This window comes from Excalfactoria chinensis, chromosome 1, assembly GCF_039878825.1.
Source record: "Excalfactoria chinensis isolate bCotChi1 chromosome 1, bCotChi1.hap2, whole genome shotgun sequence".
Lineage (NCBI taxonomy): Eukaryota > Metazoa > Chordata > Aves > Galliformes > Phasianidae > Excalfactoria > Excalfactoria chinensis.
Genome location: NC_092825.1, coordinates 112,741,252 through 112,764,871, shown reverse-complemented (window position 1 = coordinate 112,764,871; position 23,620 = coordinate 112,741,252). Strand labels below are relative to the sequence as shown.

General features: G+C 41.3%; 1 protein-coding gene across 1 annotated transcript in view; it reads left to right on the top strand.

The window, feature by feature from the left end:
- Positions 1 to 23,620, top strand: part of SMS (spermine synthase) — a 46,319-nt gene that overhangs the window by 496 nt on the left and 22,203 nt on the right. The window contains exons 2-4 of the mRNA XM_072343201.1: positions 15,470 to 15,590; positions 21,565 to 21,658; positions 22,387 to 22,451. Coding sequence (XP_072199302.1) covers positions 15,470 to 15,590; positions 21,565 to 21,658; positions 22,387 to 22,451 — 280 coding nt within the window. The remainder of the gene's footprint in view (positions 1 to 15,469; positions 15,591 to 21,564; positions 21,659 to 22,386; positions 22,452 to 23,620) is intronic.

Here is a 23,620-nt window from a genome sequence, read left to right as displayed (position 1 = left end):
CTCGGGCTTTTCGGAGCTATCTGTAGAGGGCACGTTCGAGCCGACAAACGGGGGGAGGCCACCACGTTTTTCTACGGCCAAAATGGGTGAAACGTAGGGGAGAGCTGAGATGGGTGCCCGAGCTCTGAGTGCAGATCCGGGCCTGCCGCACTGCACGCGGTCCTTCTTCTTGCTCCCGCCTCCCTGCAGGAATTGAGGGTAGCTATCCACATCTACACGAGGGATGCATCGGTATCTTGAGGGAGGAGGGAGATTTCCTCATCTCAAGGGCTTTGTTGTGTGCTGTGCCCTTTGCAGCGTTTGTGCTTCAGTGAGATACTGAGAGCCAAGAGCAGGGAAGGGGGAGATCCTAATGGCGTTGTTATCAGAGCAGTTAGTTTTAGAATGCGCTGATGTATTTCATAGCAAGAGTCTTCCAGACTGTTTCACAGTGAGGTTTTATAGTGCAGTTTCACCACTGATAGTGACATGACACTGAAAAAGACACAGTGCATAGCCCAGCTGTTGTCCTTGCATCTTGCCCTTGCTTGATCTTGACAAAACCAAGAAGCTATGTAGCTCTAAAACCCACTTTTGCCAACCCTCCTGCTCCCCTTTCATCCTGCCCTTGACTCAGTGACCTCTTTGCCTTTTTGGTTTCCTGAATTTCAGTGCATAGCATCAGTGCTGGCATGACAGTCAGGAATGGTGGGGGGAGGAGTGGCACTAGGTGTATGGAAAATAAGCTGGAGGTGAACTTTCCTGCTCTGTGATATGAAAGCTGCAATATTAAGACCACTATCACAGTGCGTACTTAAACTTGTCTGAAAACAGGCAATGCTTTCTCCTCCATTTCCATTTATCTTTGAAGTGTCTTTCTCCAGTTAAGATGGATGTACCTGAGTGGGAGCGGAAGATGGATCGACTGCAGAAGAATTGCTGCATGGCCCAAGGGAGGGAAAAATCTTTTTCCCCCCTCTTGTGCTTGTTTAAGCACAGTAGACACCTTAAATGTGAGGTGAAGAACTTCACCTGTAACAGCTCTGAAGTTAACTGTCCTGTGCTCGTGTAATGTTTCTCTCTTATCTATTGCTTGTGGCCCAGAGCATAAAGAATTGTCTATAAAGAAAGACTGATGAAAGTAGACTTAGTGGTGTTAAAGGAGTTAAACTTTAATGCTGAATCATAGATCACCAACTGATTGCTGTTTTCTATGTAAGTTATGTGGATGATAAAACTTGGAAGTGTTCTGTTATTACTTAGAAAACCCATACATCCTGCACCTCTGAGGCTTATATATTATCATTACATTTCAGCTGAACTATTGCAGAATATGACCTTCTTGGTAAATGCTTACTCTTTGCACCTCAAAATGATACCTGTCCTCGGTTTGACAGATTACTTTCAGTGGATCTTATAGCTTTTTACTTCCTAGCCTGTAGAAACGCAAAGACTTTGGGCTATAAATGCAAGTATTCTTCAGTAGTAAGTTCATATTGTGTTATAATGAATCTTGCAGCAAGTGTATGTGCTCATGGTGTCTTATTTCTTCAATGCGTGTTGGAGTTGTTATATATGGTGATTGAAGCTATCTGAATTTGCTTTACAGTGCTTGTGTTTAACACAACGTCTAGTCAGTAGTCCCTTATTCCTGAAAGGAATGCCCTCTGTGGTAATGTCCATTATCAAGTTTGAACATGACTGTAAAGGATAGTCCTTCTATGGTATGAGCACTTTTCTGGAATTTTTCCTTGTTTGCTCAGTTGTGTGCAACTTGTTTTAATCCTCAGTCTTTTGAGGGCCCTGAGGGAATAAAGGAGGGAGTCTGTGGTTGGATGTCAGTGAGAGGATCTGCAGTTCGCTGCTCTGTGTAGGATTTCAGGTAGGCTTTTATCACATGTGAATGCTTACACAGCCATGACAAAAAGGACTTGGTGATACTGCTGGACGTGAGTTAGTGATGTGCCCTTGCTAACTGTATCCTGGGTTGCAAAGGAGGCATAGCCAGCAGGGTGAGAGAGGTGGTGCTGCCTCTCAGCTCTGTGCTGATGTAGCCTCGCCTGGAATACTGTGCCCAGATATGGGGTCCTCAGTTCAGAAGAGACATGGACCTATTAGAGCACTTCCAGAGGGCCACAAAAATGATCCAAGGGATGGAACAACTGAGAGAGCTGGGATTGTTCAGCCTGGAGAAGAGAAAGTGCTGGGGAGAACCAACAGCAGCTTTTCAATATCTATAGAGGGGCTCTAAGAAGGAGGGGGACAGACTGTTTAGCAGGATCTGTGGTGAGAGGACTAAAATGTGGGAGATAGAGGCTGGATATAAGGAAGAGGTTTTTTAGAATTACGATGGTGAGGCACTGGTTGCTTAGAGAACTAGTGGATGCCCCTTTCCTGGAGGCACTCAGGGTGAAGCTGGATGGGACTCTGAGCACCCTAATCTAGCTGTAGTGTCCCTGTTCACTTACTCTGTTAGTAGCTGCTCATGCTGCAAGTTGGTATAGGTTTTGATGGTGATCTCTATTGGCCTTTTTTGTTTGTTATATGCTAAAACCCTTTACAAAATCTTCAGGCAGGTAAGTTTTCTCCAGATATTGGGCAGTAGCACATACAGTATTCATTCTTCAGAATAAAAGTATATGTTCAGTAAGTATCTTGAGTGAATAGTTAGTGTAGTAGGCACTGTTTTTTTTTTAGTGTAAGATTGATAGTTGTTTGGGATTTTTGAGTGATACCAATAATAAAAACATGGTTGTGGGGAAGCTTAAAAAGGAGAATGTGGTATTTATCTTGTCGGTTTCAGATGGGAGTGGGGGAAGTGCAGGAGAAGAAAGAGCAGTGCCTTGGGAATGGGGTTGCTTGGGTCAAATGAACTTAAGCATGCCAATTTCCTGAAAAGGTGAAAGAAAACTACAAATATTTATTAACATAGAAGAGTCAGAAGAAAAGGGCCTTTTTTTTCTGTCTTAATAAAGCATTTCTAATAATGAATCTCCATGAGTTTTTAATAGGCTGTTTGGTAGAAGCAGGTTTGAATCTTTGAGTAATGCAACCTGACTTTGTGATGGCCTCCTTATGAGGTGTTTGAAGTAGCAACTGTAGAGCAAGAGTATCTTGCCTAACTGTGGTTCTTTGAGCTGATAAGTGGACAACTTCTACAGGCAGGCATTGTGGTGTTCCTTATCCTAAAATATAAGAGGAGTGTTTTAATGAAACCCTTATTTGTGAAGGAGTGGTTCGTTTTCCCTTCTGTAATTGGGGTGGTGAAGGTTTTAGTCATGCTTCTGACTTCTGGGCTGTTGGCATTCCTATCTTATTGATTGGTTAGTTCATCAGAAGCAAGGAATTTGGGGTTTTGAGACTCCATTCAGACTTGGCTTTGGTTATCCCTTCAGAAAGCTGCTTTGAGGAGGTAAAAGCTCATTGGAAAAATAACTTGAAATGTGGTATTGTTTGGGATTGTTGGGGGAATTACACCATTTGCAGCTGCACAGATGTGCTGGCAAAATTCAGTGCAGGACATAGTTGTGTGCTGGTATGAGGGAAAGCAAGGGATTATTTGAGCTCATACATTGAATGAAAGAAGTTCTGATAAAACTGTTGTGTGAATTCAGTCTGGGAACTCCAGGGCTGTAGTGCAGGTAAAACAGCACTTGAGTTTCTAAGGAAAAGAGTAAGTGACTGTGTGTACATGTGAAGAAAAACAGAACAAGTGTTTTCATGGAGATGGAAAGAGTGGAGTATGACCTCTTGCAGGCTGAGCTTCCTTTTTTAGGCCCTCTGGCAGTGGCTTTGTTCCTGTCCAAAGGGTCTGCAGCTCAACTCTGAAATTGCACGTGGGGGAGGAAGTGAGAAATGCACATAAAAATCATTGCTGCAGCACTTAGTGTCTGAAGTGTTATTGGATGTGGCCAATGTACTGAAAGTAAGTTCTTTGCTGATCTTTTCTTCCACGGACCTTAACTGGTGCTGTGTGTATTGGATTTGACTTATGAAATTTCTCTGTATTCTTTGATCTGTGTTTTGCTGTGGAATTGTACCTAATGCAGATAAAACACAAACAAAAAGAGGAGTTGTGTATGTGTTTTAGTTCTGAGGGTTTGTTTTTTAAACAGGATGTGGTGGGGGCACTAACTGCTTCACAGGTTAAACAAAACAGATGAACTTGTCCTGGCTGAAGCATCCCTTACAATGCAAGAAGGTGCTGTTAAATCTACTGGCTGTGCTACAACTTACAGACTTGTGATGTGCTGCTTAACCAGTAAGAAATGCTCTCAGGTGATGCTTCAGGAGTATGAAGATATAAACTGTCCTCACACCCTCTGTTATTTATTTTAGAGCTGTTTGATATACTCTGGTATATTTACAGCTGGAATATAGAATCATAGAATTACTAAGGACTGACTTGAATTTAAAAAAAGAATTGTCTTGGGGGGAAGAAGCCCCCCCGCCCCCCCTTCCCTACCCTCACACAGGAGTAGCAAGCTTCTCTGCCTGTGCTGAATTGCATGGTGTCTGCTGTAGGAAGATACCTTGGAGTAGGTGCTGGTTGATTGTTTGCCTGCTGAACCAAACAGTTCCAGTGCTGATTTATGGCTGATCCCATAAGAAGCATTGAAACAGAAGAAAGCAAGAAGAGATGGTAGCTTGGAAACTCTTGCAGAGCTTCTTCTTTTTTTTTTCCCCACAGGTGCTTCAGAGCCTTGTGTATGAAGGAGGAAGGGTTGAACTAATGCTAAATGTTTGCTTGCAGTTTAAGACTATACAGGAAAAGCTCATCAGCAAATATTTTGTGAGTGCTTGGTTGTATATAGTTACTGCAGTATTATTTGTAATGTATATTTTTTGTTGTTTGGTATACTAGGGATGCTCAGGCATCATTAATGAAGCAGGTGCCTGCTTCTATGATCTGGGACTGGCTGCAGTTAGCTAGAAGGAAGTGTGTTTAAGCACACTGGGGGAAATCGGTGCCTCTTGACCCTGTGGCTCATCTTGACTGGTTCTGGCAAGAATAGGGTTGTCTGAATTGCCAAAACATCTGACTGCTGTGATAACATGCAGGTGATATGCTTATCTCTTTACTGTGTTGGTTTGTGTTATGTTATCTAACTTACTGACTTCTTGCTGATGATGTGTGTGTGAATGAAGATCATATAGATGGAGATTAAACAAGACCCAAGTAAATGCCTTCTGGGGCTTGCAACTGCTTTATCAACCTTGGCTAAAGGTGTGTTTGCAGCCAGCTTACAGCTGCAGGTCAGGAATGAGCCTATGTGTGTTGTGCTGCTCAAAGCAGTGCCCTGCAGGTCTGCAGCTTCTTGTTCCTACAGGCTGGGGCCAGGGATGGGCCTGCTCTGCCTGTCAGGAGGCCTTTACATAGGAATGGAAGCTTCCTATTTTTAGCAGCGTGGATTACTGCAAACTCATTCCCTGCTTTTGTTCGTTCTCAGTGCTGAAGAGTAAAATGTTCTATGAGAGGAACTTGTATCTGAATCTCCCATGTGATGTAAAGAATTTAATGTCTGGTTGCTGGGGCACGAAGCATCTCTCCCATGTGAAGCATACAGCATGAGAGGTGTTCTCCCTGAGGGCTTGGTTTGAGGCCATGGAACAAATTCACACAGGAAGTGAGGGCTGCTTTTGACATGGGTATTTCTATTTGAGGTAAGCTTCTGTGACTTTTACATAGCAAATGCATTATGCATAGCAGTGGTTCCCCCCCCCCCCCCCTTTCTTGGAAGTAGAAAATACTTGGGATGAGTAGTTCTTGTCACCGTGCTTCATGCATTTCTGGAAGATGGTTGGGTTCCAGGTGATCAATATTAAGAGGATAGCTGGTATTGCTTGAGCATGCAGAAATTCTCTCATGAATTACGCTTTTGCTCAGTTTTTAGATGGAAGGGCTACAGATGTTTCAACAAGTGATAATATTGTTTAAAATGCAAACAGATTTTGCATACCAGTTGATGGACTTAAGTTCACATGATACTGGCAGAGACAAATGTAGCTAAATGTAGCTGAGTTGTTGAAACCACCCATGTGGACATGAAGGTTTGAGCTGTGTGTCAGATGAAGGAAGTCTTGGAGCATGTAATACTTCAGCATGCCACCTCTGTACTTGAACTTGAGGTATGAAAAATGTTGGTTTGCAAATACCCCAGCAACAGTGATCTATTGGGATACTGAGTTATAGGAAGTTTAATGAAAAATAGCCTTCTCCTGCAGAATTCAATATGACCAAGCAGCAAATCTTGGTGGAGTCTAGATTCTGAGACTTAGTGATCTATTTTGTGTCTCATGCACAATTGTTTCTTCTATTGAACGACAGTGAATTTCTACAATGTGAAAAAACATAATATTACAAAATGAAGTAATGAGAAAGAAGGTAACATTTAATTTCATAAAGTTTTTTTCTAGTTTAATTATTAAAAGAGCAATGCGACTTTCCCAGTGTCACATAGTGCTTTTAAGACCTGTAAACATTTCTTCCATTTTATATTATCAATATCAAAGTGAATTGGAGAGTGTTTGTTACCATTCTTTAAATCTGTGTGTTGGCACAGAGTGCCTGCAAAAGATGTAGTGATCCAGCAGTTCTTTTCTTCTTCTTTTGCCTGTTTCTGTAGGGGCAGTGCTGAAGTTCTTGGTTCAGCGTTGTCTGGGCTATCAGAATTTGGTGTCTTAAGATTAATTTTCTTTCTAGTGGAATGTTCTTAGAGGACTCGCACGTTGCTTAGCAGAAAAACAGTAGTCTCACAGAATCACACAGAATCACAGAATTATGGGGGTTGGAAGGGACCTCTAGAGATCATCGAGTCCAACCCCCCTGCCAAAGCAGGCTCCCTACACCACGTCGCACAGGTAGGCGTCCAGGCGGGTCTTGAATATCTCCAGAGAAGGAGACTCCACCACCCCCCTGGGCAGCCTGTTCCAGTGCTCCGTCACCCTCACTGTAAAGAAGTTCTTGCGCACATTCGTGTGGAACTTCCTATGCTGAAGTTTCAGCCCATTGCCCCTAGTCCTGTCCCCACGCAGTACTGAAAAGAGACCAGCCTCGCCACTATGGCTCCCACACCTCAGGTATTTATAAACCTGGATCAAGTCCCCTCTCAGCCTTCTTTTCTCAAGGCTAAACAGACCCAGTTCCCTAAGTCTCTCCTCATAGGGGAGATGCTCCAGGCCCTTCACCATCTTTGTGGCCCTCCGCTGGACTCTTTCCAAGAGATCCCTAGTCTAGTAGCTAGTTGAAAGCCCTCCCTTTAAAATGTATCCAGCAATGAGGGCTAGTAGCAGCTTTGCTGTTATGTAATGAGGGAAAAGCTGTAAGTGTGTTTTTTGATGGATTCTCTTTAAACTTAATTAGTATATTGTGGTCAGGATTCATCAGTGGTGAGTTTTTTAGATGGTGAATCTGCAAGCAGGAATCCTGTGCTGGTGTAGTAAATTAGCCGGGAAAAGTTTGCTTGCAACGCCTGACTTGCTGAGTAACTCCTTTCTGTCATCGGAGATGATTATCAAATGCTTATGCAAAGATGATCAAGGGTGGTTCTGGGAAGTGGTTATTCTTTGTCTTCATTCTTATTCCTCAGGTTGTTTCGAATTCAGACATGCTACAAATATTTTAACCTTGACTTTGCTGGCTCTGCTGTAGTCAGCCATTGTTATAGCCAAACATTACTTCTACCTTCTTGATTTTATTTATGATGACCGTAATAAATAAGCTTTCCTTTAGACTAGTGTCTGCTGAGCTTGTGTGCTTTTCTTTTTGCATGGGTGTGCATTTTCTGGGTTGCTTTTGTGGGGGATGATTACCTTCTTCTAGAGATAGCCACGGGATCACAGCATATTGCAGTGGCTGTGTACATGGTGTTACTTTCAGCTCCAGCAGATTTACGTCATGTAAGCAAGTGGGTAGGGATGGGTGGCAAGGCTCAAGTTTAACAAGGCTCAGTTGCTTTGTGTAAGTGATAAGTTTTAAGCCGTTATGCATGGTTTAGTAAAACAGCCTCTACTCAAGTGTGTGGCTGTATTTGTAACAATCCCTGAGACAGCCGCATCCTCAGCTGGTTGATAGGAGTTATCCTTCCCTATCACTGATTGCCTCTAAAAAGCAAAATTCCTTCAGTGAGGCTCTGATCTTCTGAATGTCCCAGTTATGTTTCTTAGGGAAATACTCCTCTGGGCTGACTGGGTAGGAATTAATATGCAGCGTCTGGTTAAGAAAAAATAAAGAAAAAGCGCTGTTTCAATATGCATCTTGCAGCAACTGACTTTGTGCTTAAAGAGATTTGTCTGCAGAGCTAGTAACCCTCTGTATCCAGGTGCTAGATTACTCAAACAAGAAAATGGATTCAGTTAGCATACTGGTTTAGTGACTAGCTTTGCATTAGTGTTATTTCATTCTTGTGATCAGATTATTATGGAAGAACTGATAGTGTGGTGGTATTTAGAACTCTTCCCTCATCTCCCTCTCATCACTTTTGCACTGGCAAGAGTTCCTAGTGGAGTTCTGACCTTTGGCTGTCTCAATTTAGATTTGCTGATAGCCAGGTAAGTCACTTGCAAGTTGTTTTGTACAAACAGTTGCTCCATAAGCAGCAGTTGACAGAAGAATGTAAGGGTATATTAAATCTGACTTAGTTACAAGCTAAAAGGTTGCATAGATTTATTTTAATAACATGAAGATGCTATAACATGGATGTGAGAGTTTTCTGGAATTACTGCTATTATTTACTGTTCTTGAATTAAATGATTCCAAATCCTAGAGCTTTGGATTCATTTAATTGAGATTCTTCAGTTCTCAGGTAACCACCTGGACTGGTTGTGCCCCAGAGGGTTACATGCAGAGCTGTGGGTTTGGTTTTTGGTTGGAAAGTCAGACCTCAAGTGAAATACAGTCTTGCCCCAAGGGTTGGTGGTTACATTACTGGTGAAGTACTAATTCACCCTACCTGCTTGCTCTCCTTTACATTAGCATTACCTCTTTAAAAATATGTCTCTGGATCATGAGATGATGCTACTAGTGTAATGGAACAGGCAAGAATATAGAAATGAGGAAAAAATGGGAGTGCTCTGTTTGACAACACAGTCTTAGGTTGGCATTACTCAACAGAAGGGCAACATCTGGAGTTGAGCCTCTGACTAATTGGATGCTTTAGGGAAAAGGTGTTAAGTCACTGTGGGTTGAGTGTGGCGAGGGAAGAGATGTTTTGCTTTTAACTTCTACAGAAATCTAGTGGATAGGAGAGTTGAGTATGGGTGTGGGGGGGGAAGGGGGCAGGAGGCAGGGCTATCATCATCATCATAGTATCATAGTATTGTGCGAGTTGGAAGGGACCTTAGAGATCATCGAGTCCAACTCCTGGGATTCGAGCCCTCTGTGTAGCAGAGCAGCACTTCTACCCCCTGCTCCACAGGGGGGGATTCGAACCCGGGCCCCCTGGTGTTGCAAACAGGAATTCTACCGCTGCGCCACCGGAGGCACCATGTTAGCTAAGTAAAGAGGGAGAAAAATGTGGTCCAAGAAAAATGAACAAATGGCCTTAGAAGCTTCTAGTGTCTCGTAGAGAGATTTAGAACCTCATGGGAATGTTTCACATGTATTTCTCTTGGCAACCTGAACTGATGGAATGGTATATTGTGGGGAAGGGTAAGGGGTGAATTCTACTAGGAGCCTTCAGTCCTTTGAGAGCTCTTTGTTTCTGTTAGACTTCATGAATGATTTCCAAAGGGACACTTGGATGCACTTGATTGATATCAATTGTGGTTGTTATGTAGAGGTACTTGCAAGTTCATGCATTGCTTTGTAGCACAGTAAAGCTTGACTTGTTTGTAGTCACTGTTTATAGCATGAAGCCCTCAGGGTTGTGTTGTGGGGCACAGGATCCATGAAAAATCAATAGGAAGAAGCCACCTTCTATTCTAAACCTACTGTAATACAGAATAATGAAATTGAGTTCATAGGGAAAGATCAGTTTCAGCTTCTGTAGAAGTGTGAATAGCAGATGGCTGTTTACATCTAATTTCCTTTATAAAACCTCATCCAGTGCTGTGTGTGACTTGTTGACTTCTGTGTATCAATTCTGATGAGGTGGTTGATTCCCACAGGTGCAAATAAATTGAAGAGAGTGATTGTAGTCTAGCTTTCTGCTTCCTGCTCTGCTCTCACAGAGCTGGCATGTGTGAAACAAAGGATTTTTCCTGTTCAGGTGTTCCTGACAAGAGTCTCACAAAGATCGCACTAGGAGCAATGATTGTTGGTAAAGCACATTGCTTTTCATTTGTGCCTGTTAAACTGTTTGTCCTCCTTTTTTTGAGGTTATAAAGGAATGATTTAGGCAACTGTTGTTGTTTTGAGCTCTACTTAAGACTGTGTTCTCTGGATAGTGTTGGATAGTGTTTTCATTAGTGTGAAACGTTTAAGTTAAAAGCACCATACTAAAAGATGGTGACAAAATAAGAATTAGCTGCCTGCAGGTAACATACTGCTCTATATTCTCATGCTGAGGGTGGAGGAGCCTTAGTAGTGTGAGGCTGAGGATGAGAAATAAGTGGAGGGTTGTCAATGACAAGTTTTTATATCTGTGTTTTATTCTAAGGGAAATGCATGACCTCTTGAAATATAGGCACTGAAGCCTGAAGTTTCTTGTGAGTTCTGGATTTTAAAACCTGAGTGTTTTGTTTGCTGTAGTTACCCTTTAATTCTACAGGCTTTAAGTGAAGGAACATGATTGGAATATAATGTTGACACTGGAAAAATTCCTCAGATCCTATATGTGAATGAGAACTCCTGAACCTGGTGCCTGGGCTTCCAGTGGGCAGCAGTGGCCTTGCTCCTTTGTGGTACACTTGGCCAGTCTGCTGCTGCTTCTGTCCTCTTCAGCTGGTGTTGGGACCTGATCAGGCTAAAAGCTGCAGCCTTCTCTCAGTGCTGTATTCATCACTCTTCCACCTTGCTTCTGTTTGTTTGCTTTGCCAATGACATTTCTTATAGAACTGGAATTTTCAGGTAGAGTGCCCACATGTGAATTCCAGACTTGCACAGCCTGATAATGTAATATATGAAATGATGAGTTTGCATGGCTCTGAACAGTAACAAGTTGTCACTCACTGAGGCTGCTGTCTTAAGTAGAAAACGCAGGATATGCTAATAGTATGAAACTCTCAGTGCATTCTTAGTGAAGTGCTTAATTTCATTTGGTTTCTCTTCACCTCTCTATTAAGAGTTCAGCTATCAAGGGGAAAATACAAAAGTGTATGAGAGTGCTTTAACATGTTGCATTGTTTAACTGATGTTATGTTCTTGTTCCCTATAGGAAAGGGTTCAAAGTCAGGGTTATGAGGTGGATATTCTTAAGAAAGATCTAATCTGTTCTTGTAACTGGCAAAGACTTCAAGTCCTCTGGTATGAGGAGGTCTTAAAACAATATTTTTTTTAACTAGTCTGGTCCTATAGCAGATCACAGTAATCAGTGTTGGAGTACCTGAAACTGTCTGGTGTTACAAATGAGGACAGCGTGAATACTTATAGTACCCGGGGCCTTTGAGCTGCACTCATGTTTGCAGATGACTATTAATTCTTGTCTGATAAAACTCCAGAGGAACGTCTGTGACTTCCAGAATCTTTTGAAGTGTGTTGGGTTGCCAAAACTGCCTGGCTTGAACTGATTGGTCACTAACTCTTTTGAAAACTATGCATCTCACAGATCTTCTATGCAGTGTTTCTGTTCTGTAGAGCTGAAATACTGAGTCTTCTCATTCCTTCTGGCAAATATCAAATATTTAAAAGAGTATTTCATACTTGTTAACCTGGATTTGCCTCCTTTGTAGAACACACGTTTGCAAAAAAGAGCAACCTACTTGGAATCAGCATCGAGATGTTAATTTAGTCTCTTCCTAGTGGTTTTATCACCATTGTACTTTATTCATTTAACACTTGTTAGAGCATATCTGAGTTTGGAGTAAGGTGGGGGCAAGTGGATTTGGGGGAGAGATCTTGAGATTCCTGAAGCTTTGTGATGCCTTCAAGCAACCGCTGATGCCTTAAAAGGAGTCTCCCAACTTTGGTGGATTAATTAATTAGCCCTGCAAGGCATACCTTGTGTGGTATAACCAAAAGGAGACCTGATGAAAGAGCATGTTATTTTAACTTCGTAAAGTTAATCGCATAATAGGAAGAAGTTGTGCCTGGCTGCTTAGCAAAGAAATCTGCTATAGAATGATGAGTAGCTTGTAAGGGATTAGTATCTTCATGGAGCATAAAAATGTGATGACTTACCCTATGGTCTCTGCCAAAGCATGTCCAACAGGAATCCTTGGGGTTGCTGAAAGATGAATGGGTATGAATACCAGTTCTTCTAGAGAATCTCTTTTGCAGCTCATTCAGTGTCTTACAGGAGCTGCAGAAGTGAAGTGGTCTAGGAGTCAGTTACATACTAGTTCTGTGTGGGGTTTCATGCTTGTTTGCTGGCCTGGAAGGATATGTCATGTGTTATTGAAGTTACTGTCTGTGTCATACCAGAACAGCATTAAAGAACATGGATTGTGCAGGTGATAAAGAAGTAGGGAAAGCAAAACAAATGGTGAATGAGAAGAGGGCAAGGGTTGGAGAAACCTTTGTCTTCTTCCCACTGCAAAGCTGCAAAAACTAGGACCAGTTTAGGACTTGACTGTTTCTCTTGTGGTTATGTCCCTACAATATGTTGGCTTGACAGTGTCATCTATTATTGCTGGAGCCACAGTTATTTAACAGAGAAACTTTGTTTGTTGTGCCCTCATCATGGCGTTACCTGACTGAGGCTGAATGTCAAGTACAAAAATGTAATGGTACAATTCATTTGCATTTTACAGCAGGGTAGGGAAGGAAAAGCTTCTTAATGATAGCAGACCTTGCAGATGCTCCCTCATTGAGGGTACAGATCATCAGTGGGTCTGCTTACTGACTGACAGAGTGTGACAGTTGTGCCAGCAGTTAAATTATTCACCACTCTCTAATGGTACTTGTTTTCTGTTAATTAGAATTAACAATTAATGGGGAGTTAATGAGTGAGACATTAAAGACGGGAGGTAAATATCTCAGAATATAAATGAAAGGTCGGCAGTATGAACAGTAAGAGCAGAGCCTTTTTGCTTCTCATAAGTATTCTTGGCAATATATTAGGGAATTGTCTTGCTCTAAACTTAATGCTGAAGGAAAATTTAAGGTGCTTTTACCTCCATTTGTCTGTCTGATAAAAAAACAGAGTTAACAGTGTGGTCTTCATAGATAGCAGATACATAGGTTACAGTAATCAGACTTCCAATTTGTCTAGTTCTTTGCTTATGTGAGATAAGGTGATTTCATTTGGTATAGCTGCACACATCAAGAACATTTTAGAGGTGACACTTGTTTCCAGGGTACAAAAGCTGCTCCTAAAGTAATGCCTCTCACTGTATAGTGTTGGCCCATGATATCCGATGTGAATGTTGGTGGCAGGGCAGTAAGTGTTGAACCTTGCTACCGATATCCCATTAAATTTTGTGGCTAGGTGGCAGCGGAGGGACAGTCTGACACAATGGTGACTCACACAGAGGTATGACTGAGGCAAAGGTGTGTCTTAGAATTTCTCTGTGCAGAAAGAAATGGCACCCGTTAACATTCAGTGATGCTTGTTGAATGTTTCTCAAGGCCAACCAGGGAATGTGAGCACAATGAGGTGTTGTGCTTCAGCAGTAGGGCCAGTAGTAAGTAAACCTCTGCGGCTGCAGGTTGTTATGAGCATAGCATGCAGGCTCTTGTTCATCACTGGCAAAAAATGCATAGCTAAAGGTGGTGACTAGGTTGAGAAATAGCATTTTGTAGCTAAGAATTTGATGTGTCGATCAGTGCCATTGTGCTCTTTGTATCGCTTGTAGTTTTTTATGGGGAAAAATAGGAGGCACTACTTTTGGAGCATCCTATGTCTATGCAGTTGAGGGCTGTGAATAAAATAAGACTGTCTTAGAATAGCACTTTAATTGGGGCTGGGTAGAACAATGTCAGGGCTAGAAGCAGTGAGTTATAAACTGTCTGCAAGTAGCTAAAGCCAGTTATTCCTCAGTTACTTCAGATCCATGTGATACTTGCATTTTATATGACTATCATGGCTTAGTCTTTTGTGCATACGAAGCAAAATGATTATACTTGCCTCACTGCAGCTGTCTGTGGCTTCTCCCTGACATGCTTACTGGTGTGACAGTCTCACTAGCTTAGTTTCAGTTCTGATAGGTGTAGCTTTACCAGATCATTGATTAACTTCTGTAGTCAACTCCAAACAGCTGATGAATCTCAGCTTGGTTTCGGGATATCTGTTTGAATGGAGTGCTCAAAGTAGTTATAAAAATATTTCTATACACTAAAAAAAAAAAAAAAAAGCACCTGACTCATTTCTTCTAACATCATCATATTTTAACTGAAGAAGTATCTATATGTATAAAGCATCAGCTTGCTTTTAAGAAATCTTTGGTTACTTCCAAGTGGATTTTTGTGGATTTTTTTATAGCATCTTGAAGACTGTGCGTGTGAGTCTGTATTGCCCTAGGTGTTAGAAAAAAATGTCATTTTTCCCTGGGGTCTTAATCTGCTTGTGAGATGGGGAGACATCTGTCAAGAGTAGCCTGGTCATATCTTTGTGAGAATGGCTCACGATACCAATTTCTTCAATTGGTTATTGCAAGGCAATGATCTTTCTCATCCTACTGTTCTCAAACTAACATGCATTCCAAATTCTTATCAATCACTTTCCAGGAAAGAAATTGTAGGTTTTTACACATGTCAAGGTGGAAGTCAATGTATCTTTGCTTCCATTTTAATCTGAATTAGTATTTATTTAACGATACTGTGTGCTGTGGGTCAGCTGTGTGGTGCATTGAAGATTTTATTCCCACTTCACTTCTGTTGGTTAAAGGAGTGGAAGAGAAAATGACCACTATTTAGATAGGGCAGCTTACTCTATTCAGTTTTCAGTGCCTTAGGCCAGGGTAAGTTAACTACCAGGCCTCTTCTCAGTGCTGCTGTTTCTTTGTGGTTTGTGGTGGTTGTTGTGATTGTTGTTGGGCTTTTTGAGTAATAAAACTAATTACATGAATAAGACTTGGATTGTCTTTGTATACAGGAGCTGACCAGTAATAATAGACATAAAACTACTCATTCTGGCAATTGTAGATTAAGACTTTTTTTTTTTTCAAAGGGATAAAAACTTTGTAACTCTCTGTAAACTAGAAAAAAAATTGTATGGATTGGGAAATGCAAGGTAGCTTGTTCTGTACTGTTTTTCTTCTGTCTTTTGTGAGATCAGCTATAAGCTTGAAAGCAGTTTCTCAGACAGAACTCAATGGAATAGTAGTGTATCGTGTTGCCAGTGAAAACTGTTCAGTGTTTATATAAAGAAAGGAAGCAAACCAACAACAACAAAATAATTGATTTAACTAGAAAATCCTCAATGATTATTTCCTTGTCTGTTCTGTGTTGCAGCTGATTGTAATGCCGTTCTTAAAGCTCTACAGCCCGTTTTTCAGGAGCAGGGAATGACAGAAACAGTTCATAACTGGGAAGATCATGGTTATTTAGCAACCTACATCAAAAAAAATGGCAGGTGAGTGGATTTTCCTTTTTATTTTCCATTTGTCTGTGCTTAACATCGAATAAAGGAAGAAAAATATTTGTTACAGGGTGCAGGTAAAAGAGGCTTCTTTCACCAGTTTTGCCTGAAGTGACTCTAAAATGATGCAAAATACTGTTGAGAATGTTATCCTTGCCATCTTCTAACATGGTTATCAGAGCAGTTGAACTGGTCCAATGTCTGCTTGTGCAGGGTATGGTACCCAGGACCATATCCATGTGGTTTCTGCTGATGTTCAAGTAGGAGACTCCACAGCCTCTCATGGTAGCCTGTGCTAGTGCTCTGGCAGCTGGGCAACACAGAAGTGTTTCCTGGTGTTCAGAGGGAACCTCCTGTGTTCCAGTTTGTGCCCACTGCCTCCTCTCCTGGCACTGAGCACCACTGGAAAGAGAAGGGCTTTATTTCATTGCACCCTCCCTTCAGGTGTTTATAGACATTGAGATCCCCCTAAGCCTCATTTTTGTTTGACTGAACAGTTGCAGGTGTTCAGTCAGGTGTTCAGCTCAACCTCTCCTCATGGAAGAGGGACTCCAATTTCTTCATCTTTGTTCCTTTTGTTGAACTCTTTCCAGTAATTGTCTTCTACTGAGGAGCCCAAGAACTGGATTCTGCACTCCAGGTTTTGCCTCACCAGTCACAGTGGAATAGAGGGGAAGCTTGAACTTGAACTGAAGCTCTTGAACTGCTGATGATGTTTTACCTACTGCAGCTAAGGATACTGTTACCCTTTCTGACTGCAAGAGCATACTCAAGTTGGTTGTCCATTAAAACTCCTAGGTCCTTCTCTGCAGAGCTCTCAGACAGCTCCCAGTATGTGCTGGTGCCTGAGGTTATTCCAGCCCAGGTCAGGACTTTACACTTCTTGTGTGTCAGGCACACAAGGGGTCAGCTGTATGATAACAAAATACTTCCCTGGTGACCTGTAGTGCTACTCTTGCTTTGAGAAAGCAGTTGATCAGCTGAAGGAGAAACCTCACTCAAAAGGAGAGTAGTGGAGTTAAGGGTAAGCATGGTTGGGCCCTTCCTATTCTCAGAGTTCATCACCTTCAGCCTTCCAGACTGAATGCAACCAGTTGATTATTGTTTCTTTTTTTCAATAGCATAATGTGCCAGAAATGTCTTTGACTAGCAGCATTAATCTTTTCAACTCACTATGCTGACTTGCTCTTCATTCAGTGTGTTGGATTTAGTAGTAAATGTAGAAGTTGCCCTACCTCCCTGTTCCCTACCAGGAAAGTGGTTAACTGTCCAACTTTTGTGATCTTAATCTGTATATAAGCCACTGTAGTGATGTTAATGCTAAATTGTGTACGGATGTTGTCAGCTCAAAGTTACACTGGCAAGTAAAGCTGCTTAACCCTGTAATTATTAAATAAATGTTCAAATAAAAAGCGTAATACGGCACAGGTCTGGAAATTGCTGCACTTCTAAGAGGAGCAGTTCAGGAGATCATCCTAAATAAAACTGAATAAGAAAGAACAATACTATGGAAGAGCTAAATATTAAGAGGAGGTTTCACACTTCAAGTGATTCTTAGTGCATTTCTATTTATAAATCAATAAATAATGGTTATTGCTTTCTTTCTTTGCAGTCTAAAATTACTGTCTTTGGCTGTTCAACTCATTGTAGTAGTGTGAAATACATTTTTTCTGTTCTTTGATAGCCACACTGAATAAACACAGACTTGGGTACAGCAGGAGAACTTTCTGTAAGCTTTGGGGCCTCAGCATTTTTGTTTCTTTGGGTCATATGGTATTTGAGATCCCTCCCAGAAGTTGTATGTAGTTCTTCTAAGGCAGCCTTAAAAAGCATATTTCCATTAACATAACGTGATATGCTTTCAGTTAGCTGAAACAAATCCAGATGTAAACAACAGGAGGCTGGACAGGTCAAAAACAGCACGGCAGAAGCAAATATTTAATGAATGGCAAAAAGAACTAGTTATATGTGAAAGGATTTGATGGCAACCACATGGGCTTTATTTTAATGCTAGCAATTTTGTCTGCTTTTTGGAGACTTTAAAATTATTGCAGGTTTTTAATGCTACTCAAAAAGAACTTAAATAGGAAAAATGCTGTCTGATACAGTTAGTGTGAAAGTAGCCTGGGAATGCAGACTTCTTTCCCTTTGAAGTGAGGGCATTCTGGAAATTAAGTAGTATGTATAGCAGAAAAGCAGGATAAAAATCATGATGGAGGGTAGGTAACATGACTGAAGTTGCAGTTCTCACGTATGACTTCTGTAAGGATGCAGGGTACGAAGTTTCCCTAGCAAGTAGCAGGGAGTTTGGCTAGACTGCTCAAGCACAAAAGATGCACGACTCTGCTATGTGAGGAAGTGATGTGAGGGTGTGCATGCACACGCATTTTCTAATCAACCAGAGATGACTGAGCAAGTCAAATGTGCAACTAATGTAAGCTGGGTACTAACTCCAGTAAGAGTGTATATTTGATTTTGGATAGTAATATTTCATTAAGGAGTGCTTATAGTCCAACACCCGTGCTGATAACTGCAGCAGCCTGTACCATGCCCTGTTACAGATTGTTCAGATGTGGGCACTGCTGGTTGTCTCTGACAAAATACTGTGTGAACAGCTCTGTGAAGGGCTAGTGTTACAAAATGAATTAGAGTTTATTTGGGGATTATGCCATGCTTTCCTGTCAGCATTACCAAAGCAACAGATCCTCCTCCTTTGAGGTTTAGCAAGCCAAAGTCGGTCCTACCTGGTCAGTTAGCTTTATGATTTACTGTTGGCCAGAGGGGCAGGTCGTAACAAACCTCACATCAAACTAATTGAGGGAAGCTCATTTGAAAGCATTTTAGTAATCAGGTTGTCAAACAAAACAGTGAGTGAAATACCCATTCACACTCTTGAGTTGTTCAGGAAATTGCTCTCTTTAGCCAGTCAGGTTATTGTCTACAGTGGTGTGAGTGCTTTTCTGTTCTTGGCCAGCTCCTTTGATGAAGTGCTGCACTGCGAAATGGTAACGTGCTAACTACAGCTCCATGAGGTTTTGGGATCTCAGCAGTTTTGTTTTCCTGAGGTATATTTTTCACATTGCTTTTAGAAACTTCATGCATATTTTTGGGAGCCTTCTAAGTAGCTTGTTTTCATTTAAGTGTTTTCCATTGAAGTATTGGTTTAGACTGAAAAGTTTTTTTTTCAAGATATGAATGTGAAGTCTTTATTTTGCTGAATGTATATAAAACTTCATACAGAGTAATGAGGCCCATTACATCTTAAGACGTAAAAAAAAAATAAAATAATAATAATAATAAAATGAAGCCAGGGTAAGGAGATTGTTCAAGAGCCAGTACTGTATTTTGATAATATCACTACTTGTACATGCACTCAGAATAGTACTCACAGCTGCAAGGGTGTTTCTTGTCTTTTAGTCTTCCTGACCCAAATCATCTACTCAAACACTTCCCTGATCCCTCTTTTGTCCCTTTGCACCTGAAAGCTCTTTTAAAAACCCACAAAACCTGTAATCCTGAGCTGAAACCTGTAATCGTGAGCCGGTGTTTCTACAGGACTCTTTTACAAAGGCTGTGACTTTCCCCTATTCACTCATCCATCTTAAGCTTCTCTGTTCTGAGTTCTTTTTATTGGGGAAAGGTATTTGAATTCATTGTCACAACAGTGCAAGGTTTAATCAGTTGAAGCTTTGTTTGTCACTTAGACGACTGTGATGAATATGTTAACACCACGAAGGGAGGGTTAGGTGTTTTTACCTTTTCTTTTCTGACCATATTGTTTAGCTAACTGCTGTGCCACTCCGCACCTTTTACAGGAGCAGGATGGACATTCCTCATCTCTGTGCCAGATGAAAATGTGGCATTTTATTCGTTCAGTTACCTAGAGTGTGAAAATGGGCTGAAGAGCAGTTGGAAACAACTGCTGGGAATCAGTAACACTTCAAAACTATGATAGCTTTCATTGTTTTAGTTTCCTTCTTTTGTAAAACAAACAAAAAAGAATAGAAACAATCACACATTGAAAGACTGTGGTTGCTTAATTCCTTGTGTTTCTAAAGTAGGTTGTAATTAAGATAAGGAATGTCTTGAAAAAAGAGATATCGGTCTCCTGTATGTCCTTGTCTTGATAATATATTTGTTGTTGATGATATTGTTTGGGGGTTTCCTATTACAAAGAAGTTCTTATTTCTACCCTTGTGGGTAATTTGACAGGTGGCAATTTCCTTGGCAAGGTATTCTTCATATACTTTACTGTTATGCCTGGGCTCAAAGTTAGTCTTTCAGCATATTGAAGCATTGATGGAGTGAAGAGGGCTGCTATAGGTACCTGTCTGTCTATCCTTTTTTTTTTTTTATCTGTAGGAAAAAAAAAAAAAAAAAAGGTTGAATATGCAGGATTGTAGTTGGAAGGGACCTCAAGGATCATCAGGTTCCAAGCTTCCTGCTGCAGGAAGAGTTGCCAGCTGTTAGGTCAGGCTGCTGGGACCCCATCCAGCCTAGCCTTAAACACCTGTAGGGATAGGGTACCCCTCCACCCCACTGGGCAACCTGTTCCAGCACCTCACCACTCTATCAGTTAAAGACATCCTCCTGACATCTAATGTACACATCTCTTCCTTTTGTTTGAAACCATCTCCCCTTGTCCTGTCTCTCATGTTTATTAACCCCCTTTAAATATTGAAAGGCCTCAGTGAGGTCTCCCCACAGTCTTCTCTTTTCCAGGCTTAACAAGCCCAGTTCCTTCATAGGAGAGGTGCTCTAGCCCTTGCATCATCTTTTTGGCTCTCCAAAAGCTCCACATCTTTCCTACATTGGAGGTTCCAGGCTTGGACACTACTCTAGGAGGGGCTTCATGAGGGCAGAACAGAGGGAAAGACAGTCACCTCACTTGCCCTACAGTACCTTGTCTGATGGAGCCCAGGATATCATTGGCCTTCTGGGCTGCAATCACACTCTGCTGGATCATGTTAAGTTTATCATCAGCCAGAGTCCCATTGTCCTTCTCAGCAATTTATTTGAAGGTTTTTTTCAATTTAACACACATTTACTGTCTGAGAGCAGGTATTACCAGCTGGACCCTCAGAACATGAATTACTGGCCCACCACATCACTCCAGTCTGCTGTCTACCTTGGGAGTGGTGTCCACACTGGGTGTCAGTACCCTGTTGCCCCAGCGAGAGTAACAGTTGGACTCAATGAATGGTGGCTTTGCAGTGTCACTACCTCACTCTGCTCACACCACCCACCACCTGTCTGTGCTCATATCCACAGTTCAGCAAGTGTTGATGAATGTCAGTGGGTGCCATTTTGCTACACAGAGGAATTCAGTGACGCTCCTTTGTTTCATCTGCACTTTCATGTTAGATGCAGTTTTGTTGAACTGTACAAACAAAAAAAACCAAACACAACACAAAGAGCAAGATGATATGTGTTATTCCTTGGCTATTTTCTGTGCATCCTTTCATCAGGACAAACTGGGATAATTTACACAGGCGTAATTTCCTGGTGATGATGTCAGGGGAGTACATACTTAATGGCTTTTCAGCAAGTTTAGTGTTATTGTAATGTTGGCATTTTTTATTCTCTACTTTAAAATACTTGTATAGAAGACACCTAGTGGACAATTGGTGAAATATAGAGAAGGTCGTTAAGTTGGTGCAAAGATGCAGATAGTTAGGCAGGGAAATCACAGTGGAAATTTGTGTGCTGTATAAAAACGTCTTCGTTTAGGCAAGACCTATTCATGATGTTTTGAGGGAAATCAGACACTTGAGGGTCATCTTTCTAAGAAGTGTCTGGCACGTAATTTCCTTGTAACCATTCTGTTCTTTTTGTCTTCTTCCTTCCCAGTGCAGGAACCAACGTACAGCTTACTCTTGCAGGCCATTATGAATTGAACTATGAATTTCAGACTTTCTTTCCTTTCATTTTTATTAATAAAGTCATCATCATTGTCTTTATTTTGTAGTTTTGCCAATTTGAGAATTCACCCTCATGGATTGGTGTTGGTGGACCTGCAGAGCTACAATGATCATACAAAAGGAAGAGAGGAAACTGATCAGGTAGTACAGATGTTTGTTTTTTTATTATGCTTAGCATACTGCGTGGGGAACCCCTTCTTTTCTTCACATCTATAAAGTATATCTTGGTAAATTGTTTTCAAATAACTATACTCATTCTATCATAGCACTCACAGATGTGTAGTAGTAGTGGCTGTTGTAATTACATATGCGTATGAGTGTGCACACATTTGCATGTACTGGGCCTCCCATTCTTTGCTATACAAGTTTCAAAAACATAGTAGTCTTATTTTAGCATTCAGTTTATTTCCTGTACACAGAGCAGAGAGAGAAGGGATGTTCAACCCAACACATGGTGTATAGTGTATCATTTTCTTCTCCGATGTGGGAGATGGGGAGCCTTTGTTCTAAAACTTCTTTCCCATGGAGACAAATAATTGCTTCTTCCCTGATGTGAAATTCAGACTTGAGAATCTGGGGCAAGATTGAAATGTTCCAGGATTCTTTTGCTTCCTCTTTAGTTTGGGTCTGAGTGTTCTGGCTGTTAACTGAAATGGTTAAATGCAGTGACAGCTGTTAACAGTATGCGTTCACTTGCAACTAATGAAGCCAGGGCAGATAATTATTCATGGGCTTCTAATGTTATGTTGCAAAGTCTGTCACTACTCGTGTTTCTTATTATTGCCTTCCAACTTGTCTAATTTAAAAGATGTTGTACACCAAGTAATCACTTCTATAAATTCTACCTCTTTTGTTTGCTGTTTTTTCAGCTTCTTAACAAAGTAGAAGAAAGAATGAAAGAGTTTTTTCATGGCAATCTGAAAAGGGTAAAACGGTAAGTTTGTATATATACTTCCATGTGTGTCTTGGTTGCTAAAGACAATAAATTATGCTTTGCTATGCTGCTGTGAATAAGTAGCCTGGAGTATGAATTTTTGTGTATGTTATTGTCTAAATATTTCAAAACTGTTTTATTGCAGAATTAAAGACACTCGAGTTTTCTCATGTTAAATTTGACCTTCGGTGTTGTTACTTGGGCAAGAATTATTTCTTTTATTGTTTTCTGCAACAATTGCATGAATTGATGGGAGAAAATGCAACAGAAAGCAAAAGCACTCTGCCTTGGAAGAGCTAGGGAGCCAACGGTGGCAGCAGGCCAGGGCAGGGCATGAATGTTATCTACAAGATCCAGTCCCAGAGCTCCTGATTGGGGCTAGAAGGGCTGGGGTGAGTGGTTGATAGTGCCACGCTGTGGGTCAAGAATGGCAAAAGATGTGGGCAGGCACAGCTGCAGCTTAGCTCATGCAAAAGCATGAGCCAGAACCAAGGTGGAGGCCCTCTCCCAGCACTGTCTCATGGCTTGGTCCCAGCAGCCGGAGCAGGATTATCCAGCTTTATCCAATGGAGCAGGGTTTGAGAATGGGTAGCCAGCTGTGGAATTGTGTCTGCCTGTGTCCCTCTTAAGAAGATGTAAATGTTTGTAGCAATTTTTGTAACGCTACTGAAGGCAGAGAATAACATGTTGTGCCTTTGCAAGTCTTCTGTCATTTTGGTTTACTTAAATACAATGTTACATATCAAACTGTGGAGACATTAACTATTATTAGACTACCACTCAGAAGACGTTTCGCACCGGTGTTTCCCAAAGATCTGGAAAGGGTGCACCAAACTTTCATGTCTTCATAGTGACCAACACCTTGAAACATGAGGAGCTCTTGCTACAGATGTGAATTGGCTGGATGATGCAGCAGGGACCTTAAAGAATAGATTAAGAGACCTGGAAGTGATTTTAATAAAAGTAAAAGAACTATGTAAAATCAGCAAGATACTCTAACACCAAGGAGCAAACTGCTAAATGGAAAAATAACTATGCAGTTCTATTGCAGAAAAGAGTGTGAAGGTTATAGGAGACCACTGTATGTTTGTGCTGGGGAAATGCTGTCTCTTGGAGGACGCTTTAATGTTGACATACTATGCTGGGAATCTGTAGAATCCCTATTATGT